We start from the raw sequence: 12,649 nt of genomic DNA, 5'->3' as shown, positions 1-12,649 counted from the left end.
AATAAAGACAACTGCTTGCGAACAGAAACTCCCATTTGTGCCCTATATAATCTTCAGAGAGTGACAAAACAACTTGCCTGCTGCCTGAGCACTAACCCTTGCTTCAGCCATAGTTAGGGTGTTAGTAACCACCTCAAGATCACCACCCATTCTTTTAGTTTCATGAGCCTTCTCCCTTCCAGTCTTGACACCAAACTTAGCTCTTCCACTCCCTTCCTCCCAACTCAACTCAAATTGCAAATAACATCCTGGCTTTAAATTTAGCACTGTGACTTAATTACTGCCTTCAAAACCTTGTTAAAAGCTTCTCACACCAACTCTTCATATGCTGCTGCTGCAGGTGTCCACAGCTGAGGAACACACACTGCTTAGCAGCTTCTCTGAGGCTGGGCCATAAGCACAAACTCTCCCATGTGACTGGAAATCCACCAGTTGGGCAAGCAACCACACACACCAGCACCTACTTGGATGTTGAATATCCTTGAGCCTTGATGTCCTAGACCCTAACCTAATGCCACCCCTAACACCAGGGACAGCAAGTTGTATCACCTCCAGATCCACCCTCAAGCAATTTACTCAGCTAACACCACTTCTTATTTCCACCCTGTGGAAATACCAGGCTTTAAAAACAATCTTCTGTCTTCAGCCTCCCTCTTCCTTGCACCTAAGCTGAACGCCAGCCCTGCACCTCAGCCTAGCCTTCCTGCTGTCCAGACACACAGATCTTCCTGGAAACCAGGCCAACGCCACTCAACCTTGCTGGCTCCATCTGACATCCCAGTCCTGCACTCATGATGACTGGCACAATGTCAGTTCTGCAGCACTGTCAGTTCTTCAGCTCTGACCATGGTAAGGTAAAGTCTCAGGTGAGAGTTACAGTTTGAGTCTGAAAGAGGAGGTGAGGAAGGAAAAGCTTTGTTGCCGAGATAAGGGCTGTGGTCAGTGGGTGCATCATGGGCTGTCAGTTCAGAGACAGTCACCAGGTCTCTGTCTACCTTGCAGGATTGACCACTCACCCATTCAGCACAAATTTGCCACCCCAGCTGTCCAGAAACTTACCCTAAGGTATCATCCACATTGACTAATTAGTCTTCCCGCAGCTCTGCGATACTGGCAAGACACAACAATAAAAAAACAGCTCTCATCTCCGATTTCTTGCTTGTAGGTGGACCCCATAGGTCTGACATGAAGACTACTGCCAGCAGTGCAGCTGGGCCTATAACTAGCTCTGAAGCAGTTGGTGGGTCACTGACTATTTTGAAGTGAAGGGTTAGGGTCTGGGTTCAGGAAAGAAGGTGTTGCTGAGCAAGCCTAACGTGCTGGCAGGTGGATCCTGCAGGCTTAGGGCGGTGCATGGGATCAGGATAGCTGGGTTTTAGCCTCTTTCAGGTTGTTTGGTTGCAAGTTCAAGGTACTGGTCAGCTTAAGGTTTGAGTGCAGAGAAACAAGAATTGCAGAGACAAATTTATAGACATACTCTGCAGGTACCTCACATCTAAGATGAAGGCTTATGCCAGGAGACTAGGGTTAAGGTCAACAGAAGCTCAGGACCCAGCTTCTTTCTAGATCATACAGTGCCCAGAGAGTGAGGACAGGGACTGTCACAGGTCAGCAACAAGATCCACGGCAGGGAAAGCAGCAGGTACCGAACTGCAGCAACATGCTGTCAGGGCCCTGATGAGCCTCACCTGGGCCCACACCTGATGCCCATTGCTCTAGGAGCCCCATTTCAGCTCAGCGCTGTCTCCTGGATGGACCTTGGACCTGTGCTGTAGGTAGCTTGTCTCCTGGATGGACCCCCATGGACACATATTCTCACTGCTCCTTACTCCTGCCTCTCGCCCTCTCTCTTGGATGGACTTTGGGCCAATGTTGCAGCCTTCCCTCCAGTCCCGTCTCCTGACTGGACCCTGACCAGGATTCAGCAACAAACCTACTTTTCAGCTTCTGTTGTCAGGGCCCATGCCTGAGCATCAGCCATGGGATCTGCAGGGAAGGATCAGCAGGGAAGGAACTGACCAGCTAAATTTAACTCTGCATATTAGAAAGCCACGTAACGGCTGGCATCCGGGCTTGCCGAAAGGATGGGTTTTCTGGATGGAAGATACAGGCTTCTGGGTAAATTGGATAAAGTGAGGATTAAGATCAAGCTCAGCAGAAGTGAAAGAGCTGGGATAACTACAGGGTTTTAGAATCCTTCCAGAACAATAATACTGTATTTTACTGGCAAGGCTTTCCTTAATTAGGTTTGGAGCAGGTAGGTGTTGCTGGACTGCAGGTGAAGCCAGGGCTGCTGCTGGGGCCAGGGAGGACCTCAACCAGCAGCACTCTCACTTGTCTTTAATACAGCTGTTAAGAATATCTACAGAGCCAGTGGTAAAAATAGTCACTGTTTCATACCCCAAGAATTACTTAGCTTTTGGGTTTAAAAAACCTTCCCCTGTCATTACAAGATGTAGAGAGACAAACACACGAAAGACATTTACAGCACAGAATACGTAATTGGAACGAGGCCATGATCATTTATGACTTGATGACCCCCATCTCAGCATAAACATATCAAAAAGAGACAGCAGCAAATCCTTCACGCTGTGCCGCACAGAGTCTGGTATTAATGACTCTGCCAGAAATGCTGCTAACAGATCAGAGCTTTCCAAATCAGACAACGTGCTTCCTGGAAGCACTTCTAGCCTTGATGGTAATAGGAGCTGTTGTCACATTATCATAAAGGTCTCCCAAATGAGATCCAGTTCAATTCTGCGGCAGATGTCGAATACGGATTGCTTGATCTTAACCTGTGTCTCAGCTGCAATTCCACTGTTGGAATAAGGAGCCAGCAAGGCCAGAAAGTGACACAGAGGAGGACTGTTCCCATTTTCATTTGAGACATGAGGAAATTCCTCCAGAAGCCTCCAAAGTGTCTTTCCCCAGTTCAGTGGCTAACCAGAGCAAACAGTTACGCACATGGCTCTGTCTTAAGAGGTCACCAACTTCCTACCACCTTCTCAGAGCACTGGTCTGGCTAGGTCTGGAGGGAAGAGCTAAGTCACAGCTGCCACTGCCTTTCTGGTCTGCCGCAGCAGAGCCGGAGGGATGTGGTATCAGCCCACCTAACTACATACCAGGTCCCAGGCAAAGAAAAAAAAACATTTTTACCAAATTTAAGCACTTATGTATCTTTAAAAAAAAAAAAAGTGATAAAATAACAAAAATCTGTCAACACAAATTTGAGGTTCGTTGTTTTTAATTAATCCATGGCAGTGCATCCTATGCTGATCCAGAGCTGTGCAGTACTCTGTGCCACCGGGGTCCTGCCTTCCACCTTCACTAATCAGCCACCAATGCTCCACCAACAGGCACGGTCATCCCCTTTTTAGACAAACTTCAGCTGAAGCCAAAACTCTGAATGCTTGCACCCCATACCTCAGGAGGAGCCAGTTTTAAGGCTTAGGATTAGGCTTCAGTCACTGGGCTTTCCGGTCCTGTGCTCAGGCAATAATTCTTTGGGCTTTGCATAAAAATAAGCCCACATTTTTCAGTAAGAAAGCATCTGTAATATAACTCTACAGGACCCAGAGCATGCTTTGGTGTTCAAATAATGCTGATTGCTTTCTATTCTAGACAGAGCAATAAGGAGCAGTAATTGAGTTAAGACAACAAAACAAGTCTTCTCATTTGCCATCTGCAAAACATTTTAGTGCAGGGAAAAAATAATGTCAAGACTACACTTCTGAAAACTATTGTTTGATTAGTGGCATTGTACCTCGTCAGTAAATACGGTGAGAATGAAGCTGGATTGTCCTGCTCCGAAAACATCGGCATGGATCCTCCCATTATCCAGAGGCGGAAATACAACACGAGAATCACCTTCAAAGAAGAACATCTCAGTTAGCAATGCGCTACTAAGAAGAACTAAGGCCTCCAGCAAATATTTTGTTGTGATAGCTCTCCATGCTGTGCTCTGTGCCTACAAGTCAGTCAGCTCAGCGGTTTAGGCAAAATTCAATTATGCCACCCTATGCAGGGTGACAAATGTGCCAACCCTCAGCACAGACAGCACGCTACATTGCTGTGTCCCCCCCCTTCCATGTGTGCATTACTGACAGCAACCGGCGTATCTCAGCTACCCACGACAAAGGCAGCATTTTGAAGGACAAATCAGTCACCCTGCCGCGGCTCAGACTGCAGAGTTTCGCTATTGACCTCTACTTAAATACAGAGGGGAAAAATATGGCTGATGTCTTAAAAGCTATTATTGTTCACTCATGCTGGCATAGGTGTAAGGACAAGCTCCGTCGGTGTTTCACATGCTGTGTAATCCTAATCCCTGGAAGGATTTCTGCGGGCTGGCACTCCTCCACCTTTCTGGGAACCACTTGTCAAGGGACAAGCAAGGAGATCCGGCTCCTGGAGCAGCACAGGGAGTTGCACACCCAGCACACCCCCGTGGAGGTGCTTGCTTTCTCCCCTGCAACGTGTCAAGTCCTGCTTGGAGCACACCAAGCAGCAGGTATTTGCAGGAGGAGCTTTTCTTGTAACGCTTACTGAGCCCTGCACTGCAACTAACAGCATGCCACTGAAAAGTCAGCCCAGCGCCAGAGAGTCCCCCTGTATTTAGGGCAGGAAATACTTGCAGATGATTACATGGTTGTAAGGGCAACCACTATAAATTAAAAGAAAATTTGAACTGAAAACACAGCAATACTCTTCTCTGTGCCCAGCTGAAGTTTTCTAGACTATTTTCCAAGACTAACTCTGTATTAAGATCTACCATCTAAGCTTTCTGAGTCTTTTGGGATACCACCATGCAATGTTCCTTCTCATCAAACACACAGAAATACATGGCCAAGCCCATTCGTACTTACGTAGCTTATCACCAAAGCAGCCCTCTTCAAAAAAGGCCTTGCAGTATACAAGAAATTCTGGTTATTTGCAGTCAGGTAGCTGAAATATAAGGAAACAAATATTTGTTGAAATACTTTGAAACAATTACTCATTTTTCAAACTGGAAAAAAAGCTGTACATTGTTCTAACCACCCTAAACCAACGTGCAGTAGTAATGACATCACTCCTACTCTTCAAAGCTTTTTCCACATGACTTAAGTAAAATATTGAGACCACTTCAAATAATACACACTATAATACATTGCAGTTTCCCCATCAAAATCTGGTTTTGGTTTGTTTTTTTTAAATCATCAATTAACTCCTTAATCCTCAGAAAACCCGCATGTGTGTCTCACTAAGATTGCTGTCTTCAGACTCCCAGAAGGCTACAGCAAGACACATTTTTAAAAGGTCACCCAAACAGAGCAATTCAATTTTAGGCCATGATTAAAATGCAAAAACTCCTTGTTCCCAGCTCTCTGCACAGTCTCTAGAGATGGGAATAACTGTCTAGCAGAACTGAACTTATTTTAAGTTTCGGGTTTTTTTAGTGTATTCTGCACGCTTAAGTTTCATTACAAGTCTGCTGACAAGGTGTTATGATAATTAACTGCACACAGACAAACACACAGGTGGCTTATTGGAGGATCATTCATAAAAACCTTCCTGTTTCCCAATGAGCAAATTAAAGTGCATCTCGAGCCAAAACTACACATTTATTTTAATACAGAGTAGAAGCACTTGCAAAATTCTAAGGAGCTTTCTTAATATAACAAACGGTGCCATACCTATGACATTAATTCCATGATAATTCCATTTCTATTGAACCTTACAGAGGCTTCGTCATTGTAATAAAGCAATGAGAAACAAAAAGAAATACAGAAGAGACAACAGGAATATTTTAAGCATATAGGAGCTAGAAAACTATTGAAAAAATGACAAGTAATTTTAAGAAGTTATAAATATCAAGTAAACAAAACAAATTCAGAAGGAAAACATTTGCAGGTTCCTCTGTGTAACATACAATCAGTATCGGGATACTCTATTTAAATGATTTACAAAAATTGCAGCATGAATCACACCTGCACGCAAGTTATCTTTCCAAGCATGAGAGCATCATATGTTTCTCCCGTGAACATCTAGCATATAAAACACATCTTATTTCCTCTCCAAATTTCTCAAGACAGTCTATCATCTGATTGCTTCCACCCTTCAAGTCTTTGAAAAAGCAAGATTGCAGCACTTCCTAATGCCGCCGAGAGTCTTTAATATCTGGCTTTTTGTTCAAATTATCTATAGTAGGAAGTTTGCAAGCCTGGTCACCATGGCAAGATGGAGAAAAGATTACACTGCAGACAAAAGCACCAGGGGCAAAGCCAGCAAGAAACAGAGGCGGCATTTAAGAAGAAGAAAGAAGTATCTCTGGGTGCTCTCTACAAAATAACTGCTCTTCAGAAAACTTTCCCTAAGTGTCATGCCTAAAACTTAGGAACCAAACCATACGTTGTAAAGCAAGCCAGATGACTTTCAGTCTTTAGTGTCTACTTATTTACAAATGTTGACATTTAAGCACCGAATCTGACTTAAATGTCAGACTAGTCTTCAAGGGCTGAGCTCTGCAAAGTGCAAAGTTTTTTAAGCTCCCACTGATTTTAATCAGGCTCCAGCAAGTACAAGTGAGATGAAACTAAGCCTTCAGCTTTCTCTCTCCATGAAAGGTCAGGTTGGCCTTCAAGTAAGTGTTCACCATGGCCCTGCTCCAAAGCCCACTGGAGCCAAAGGGAAAGACTCTCGGTGACTTTAATAGCATTTGGATCAAACCCCAGTCTTTTGTTCCCTACTGGAACCTTTTATGAAACTCAACCCCCTCGTGATTTGCAGAGGGAACAGAAGTGTTGGGTTGCATTTTGTTTATGTTTTTATGGGTGGAGGGAGGAGAGCCCTCTATTAATCACACTGCCTGACTCTTTTCAAGAACCTGTTTTCACTCGCTTGTAGTTTTAACTAACTGCAACACTTTGGGCAGAAGTATTCCATTACAAATATTTGCTTTAGGTGGAATTATTCTGGGAAAAGATCAGCCAGAACAGTTCACCTTTTTCTCCAAGACTTCAGTTAGAGACAGAGGAGCACTTTTATCGGTGTCAAGAAGTCTGCAAACTTCATCCCTGAGAAACTGCATCACCTGGCACCAGTGACCTAAAACTCGTGAGGCAGCCGTCATCTCTGGGCCACCTTGTTTGCCACCCTCCAGAACAGCCACCCGTGGCTGGGCAAGCTACAAGCTGGGGGGCAGCACCTGTGGGAGGTGGGGACATGCAGACCCCGCCGCTTTGCCATGCTCAGTGGGCATCTGGCTTTTAACAGATCAAGTTTGCATCGAAGATGTTCCAGCTGGAACAACTGCTAGGGACAACACACTGTTTGTGAAGGCAGCCCTTCAGCGAGAAGGGTAAACTGCATTTTAGGCTGCTGAGGCTCAGGAAAGCGCATCTGTGCTTCAGGGCCTTGCAAACACTGATCTATGCCTGGAGACCACCATACGGGAACCCTCATCATTACCATCTCTCTGTTTCCTCTAAAGCCTGGGCTGAGGAGAAAATTAAAACCAGAAAATGAATGTAAATGCAAGGCAGTAGCCGCTCTTTCATCCTTGGCAGTACAGTGCAGGAATGCTTACTCTTTAAAACAATCTTGATTTTGACTTTTTTTGTCTGCCTATGAGTAACTAAAATGCTGCCCACAACTTGCACCTTCCTTGCAGCAAGCATAACACCATGCGAGCTACCAAACATAGTTTCCAGGCATGAGTTTATCTGCAAGTCAAAGTTAATTTGAAGTGCTCCACCGAATTGCAGGGTAGCTCTGACCACTGCAGAGCAGGCCTTTTGAAAGCATTTCAGAAAATCCTGAAAGGCCCCTCACAGTTTTTGTTGTGGAGCAGTAAGATCTCCAGGAAAAAAAGAAACCCCTGCATTGACACCAATTGCAAATCACCACTCTGTGCTGAAGAGCAGATGGGCAGCCAAGAAGGAACTAGAACGAAAGCAATGGGTTACTGGGAATGGGTGAAGCAAGAGAGTTCAGAGAGCCCTGAACTTTCTGATCCTTCCTCCAAATGCTTTTGCTACTTTGAAGCTTCGGTTAAGAAGTGTTTCTTCCCGCAACAGTTCAATTAAGAAGCAAAGCTTTTCCATTTTGAGAAAGCTGCTGTCCTGAAGTGTATCTGGAAACCACGAAAGATAACATGGTTCATTGCTTGGTAATCCAGCTGTCTGCCCATCAGATCAACCTGTAGGAGTGGCATAAATGTATGGGTTATGCTCAATGCATCAAAGCTTTACAAGAACCATGTGGTTTTCCAGAGTACCTTATTGAGGCTACTACTTGTTTCAGGAAAGGTAACTAGTAAAACATCTCATGTCTGGTGCAGGCGAAGAACAATACACAATTTATGTATTAAAATCAAATGAACTGCAAATGGGACCTGGATGAAGAAGTTTGCTAAATGTCAGTGACACACAGCATATAAAATGCAATCGCATTTTACATGTAAAATTACAGCTTGCAAAAACATCTGAAGTTATGTTGAACTTCGCTCAGACAGCCTTAAGATCAGACAAAATAAAGAGCTTTGGCTTTAGCTAGGACAATCAAAGAAATCACTATTACAACAGTTTAACCATTTTATACCCGTTTTAAACAGCTGCCTTGTATAAAGTCATTTACAGATTTCCATGCATTTGCCAACCACACCAGGCTGCCAAACACCCCACTGTTCATGGGGACCACTCCCTATCACCTGCTCCACCCCGACCAGCGTAATGTGGCTCCCCATGCCAAAACACACACACATTTATTCCCACGAGAGCAAGCATGGGACATACATAGGAAAACTGTATTGATGGTAGCTCCGCCCAGCAACATGCTACATCCAGAGCAGGCGAACATTTCAAGGTGTGGGTCTCCCAGATTTTCATAATGAAATGATAAAATTAGAGTAGGAAATCCAGATTGCCAGGTTTGCTAAACGAATGGGAAAAGAGCCCTTTTGGGCAGAGGTTCCACCTCTGCTTCATGCCAGCTTTCCCACAAAGCAAATCAGCCTGTAATTGCCTACTTGCTATCTTTTAAAAGCCTTTCAGGAATACTCCCTGAAGCAACCAGAATCACAATAAACAATAAATCCAAGAAATGCTTCATAATGCAGAGGCTTCTCTCACATAGTTCGAGCGGAGGCCAAGACAGATATTTGGCAGCTCCGGCTTCCTGAAAAGCACAGCTCATCCTGAAATCAAATTACATCATCAGGGCACTCGGAGGTTTTATAATTGAAGACAGCAGGGTAGGTGGCCTAGTAAAACTCAATACCATGCAGTTTACAGGAATGTAAACTTTGCTGGTACCAGATGGACTCTGTGTTAATCAAAACAAACTTCTCTAAGAAGCAGGCAGCTTTTTTAATTTGCCTGTACTGTTGGAGGCATCTAGAGTTCACAAAAAGGAGCGGGGCAGCTCCTCAGCTGCCGTTCATTGCCACAGCTGTGTGAGCTGTCGCAAACCTTAGCTATCACAAAGCTATTGGCAACACATTCATCCCACGCTGCAGCTGACTCAGCTTTGGTATAAAACATGAACTTGCTCTTGTGTTCTCTTTGAAGACTTTCTCAAGGGAAGTGGACAAACCGTTAAGATGTACGATGGATGCTCCCCATCAGGAACATCTAAAAGACCAAGATAAGTACGCAGTAGAACAAGCTTTGGTATTTTGAGAGCTTGTTTTGGCCAGGTCCCTCCACTGTGAGAAGATCATTGCTCCCATTTATATTCTTCTCGGGAAACACATCCAACTTCCAGCAACCACCAGTGTTTTGAACTAAAACTTTCAAAACCCTAATACTAAAGCAAGGCATTAGAAGGATGAGTATAAAAGCAAGGCATCAGAAGGATGAGTATAAAAGCAAGGCTGTTAACTTATTCTTAATTATTGATAACAGTAAGACACCTCTAATCAAGACATTTTTGAACTTAGAAGGGGCTATTTTAAGTGCATGTCAAAGTTTTACGTCATTGGTAGATGCACATCTAACTCCAAACCAGTTTGACAGGCTCCCCTGCTGAGAACACAGAATTTTTACAGGAGCCATATTTTGTCTCTAGAGAACTTCCTTACTTTTTCTACTTCAAGATGACTTCCTTATAATCTGTCCAGCCAGCTACATCTTATATTGGAGAAGTATCGTTTCAACCTAGCTCAGCCTATATTCCTCCTTGAGGACAACCATCAGGGGCCAAGTGTACGTGATATCCCAGGGAGAAAACAGGAGTGAAAAATCCATCGTGGAGTAAAAAAAAAAGGAATTAAAAAAGAAAAACCAATACATTCCAGACATGTCTGGATTTTTAACTTCCTTAAAATACCTGTCAATGCAGGGAAATAAAATATAAGTCATAGCTACAGGTTTTGCAAGGGAAAAAGAAAGACAAGCCCTCCTTCTTCCCTCTTTATGAGTAGTCTTGACATTCCCCGCAGCATATGTGTGGCATCCTTGCTTCTTATCTCCCTGGAGAGACCTAAACCCCAACCACCACTACCCACGCAGACCCAGATGCATAAACACACACAAACAGAAGCAGTTTTATGGACTCTTTAGGGGGCCATAGAGAGATTTTATGAAAGTCACAGCTGTTTTAACTCATTTGCACTGATAATGGCAGGTATTCTTCATGTACATTTTCAGATCTGACCACAAATTTGAGGTTCTTGCTGTTTATTGGACTTTCGGGAAAAGCAGAGCAGGGCATAACTGCATTGGCATATACAGCAGAGAAGGCAATCCCACTCGTGGCTTTTCCTTATTCTTTTAGGCAATACATACCTCATTCTGTGTGGGATGGAAGTGGAGGAAGAAAACTGGGAAGAACAGGGAAAGGAAGAGAGAGAGGCACAGTAAGGGATCAGGGATAGAAAGAGAAAAAAGGAAAGTAGCAAAATGCACTTAACGGATCAAAGATGTGACCAAGAAGATGAAAAAGGGCTTCCCTTCATACCAGACATTCCACCGACACTATGCGGAGACAAGGTGGACCAGGGCTAAAAGGAAACATAAGACCTCATCAAAGCACGGCCACCTTCTGCCAGATCTCAGGAAACTGAAGCACCATGCCTGCAATTTAAAGCTTCCACTGATTTCAGCCATTTTATTTCCTCCGCATCACACACACCTGAGGCATTGAAATCCACCATTAGGCTTGTTATTCCCTGTCCTAGCCCAGTTAAGGGCTGGTATAGAGGTATTTCAAGTAACTGCATTATAAGCAGCACTGACAGCAGCTTTGGCTGCTCCACACATTCAACTACAAACCCCTATTTTCAGCTGCTTGTTCTCTTGACAAGCTTTATTCATTCAGGCTGAAAGTTCTCCCTTCCAGGAGCTTGCGTCAAGTTGAAATTTTCTTGCTTGAAAGTATCAGGTCAAACAGTTAGGCTGTTCCTGAAAAAGCAATTAGAGAGATTTGCCCGTATCAACAAAGTTCTGCAACCACTTTATTGGGAAAACTTCAGTGGTTCCATACTTTGGAGCAGGGATTTGAAATTTAGTAGAGGGACTGCAGAGATGCTCCTGTTGTTGCTTTCAGCGACAACTCACTCTGCTTCTGGGCACATGACAAGCCACTGGGAAAAAAATCTCCATTTGCAACACTCACTAGAGATTTGTATCAACTCCCCAGGGTCTCTAGCCCTACCAAACACCATCTAGCAGGAGCCTGTAGGAACAGCATCAGACTCTCCTTGATGAGAGTCTCCATTGCAGGAGAGAGAGATAGGAGACTCTCTTTCCTGCAATGCCTGTATCCAACCTGGAGGAAACCATTTGCTTGGACTGCAGAGGGCTGAAAATTTGTTTCTGAAGAAGAGGCTATGTGAGTATGTTTTGCAAGGAAGAGAGGGGATAAAGGAGAAAGGAAGGAAGGTAGGCACAAAGGGGAAAGAGATGGGAACAAAGAGGAGCCAGGAAGGAGAGAAAGGAAGAGAAAGATGGAAGTACATGGAGATATTCAGACCTCTGCTGCTGTCAGAGATCCAGCGGCAGCATCCAAGAAATCTGCTGCCACTGGAGCTCCATTCACTTGTCCCCAGCGAGCACTCAAGAGCTGAGCTGCGGCACCAGAGGCAGGAAAGAGCTCGCCTTCCCCAGAGCATCTCCGCTTGAGAAAGCAGCTGTGCTTTTGACGAACCAATCTAGCACGAGCAGATGGACCCAAAAACACCGAGGACAGCCAGGACTCCTACAGACTGACTGCTGCCTTTGTGTCTGTGTGCAGAAAAGAGCTGGCAGCGCTCAAATACAGCCTTCCCCAAAACACAGCACAGCATCTGTGGGCCACACTCACTCTGCAGGGCCAGACTCGGTAAAGGGGCTGCTTGCAGACCCACCGCACACAGGCAGGGAGCGTGGGGTCTGCGAGGTATCTAAAACACGCTCCCTAATCACAAAAAACTAGCTTACTCGCCAGCTTTTATGTGAAGAGGGGAGGAGGTTATCCTCCAGTCATGCACAAGGCTCCGTTATTGTGAGTGGAAATTATTGAGGTGTCCCTGGGAATCAAGTGTCCTAGTAAAAATTTACAAACAAGCCATAAAAGATGTGGAGGCCTGCTGCATTGCTTTGATGCTCTCCGTAAAGCATTTCATGTCAGTAAACACACACTAGTCCAACCAGTCTGCTAATTTATAGAAGGAACCATGGTGGCTTTAAAGTTA

At 44.5% G+C, this 12,649-nt stretch overlaps 1 protein-coding gene across 1 annotated transcript in view; it reads right to left on the bottom strand.

Annotated features, from left to right (window-relative positions):
- TMTC1 (transmembrane O-mannosyltransferase targeting cadherins 1) overlaps window positions 1–12,649 on the bottom strand; it is a 147,799-nt gene that overhangs the window by 86,310 nt on the left and 48,840 nt on the right. The window contains exons 6-7 of the mRNA XM_072872770.1: window positions 4,866–4,944; window positions 3,764–3,867 (exon numbers count right to left, since the gene is read on the bottom strand). Coding sequence (XP_072728871.1) covers window positions 3,764–3,867; window positions 4,866–4,944 — 183 coding nt within the window. The remainder of the gene's footprint in view (window positions 1–3,763; window positions 3,868–4,865; window positions 4,945–12,649) is intronic.

This window comes from Ciconia boyciana, chromosome 1, assembly GCF_034638445.1.
Source record: "Ciconia boyciana chromosome 1, ASM3463844v1, whole genome shotgun sequence".
NCBI lineage: Eukaryota > Metazoa > Chordata > Aves > Ciconiiformes > Ciconiidae > Ciconia > Ciconia boyciana.
The sequence above is the reverse complement of the archived record's forward strand: the minus strand, read 5'-3'. Positions and strand labels throughout refer to the sequence as shown.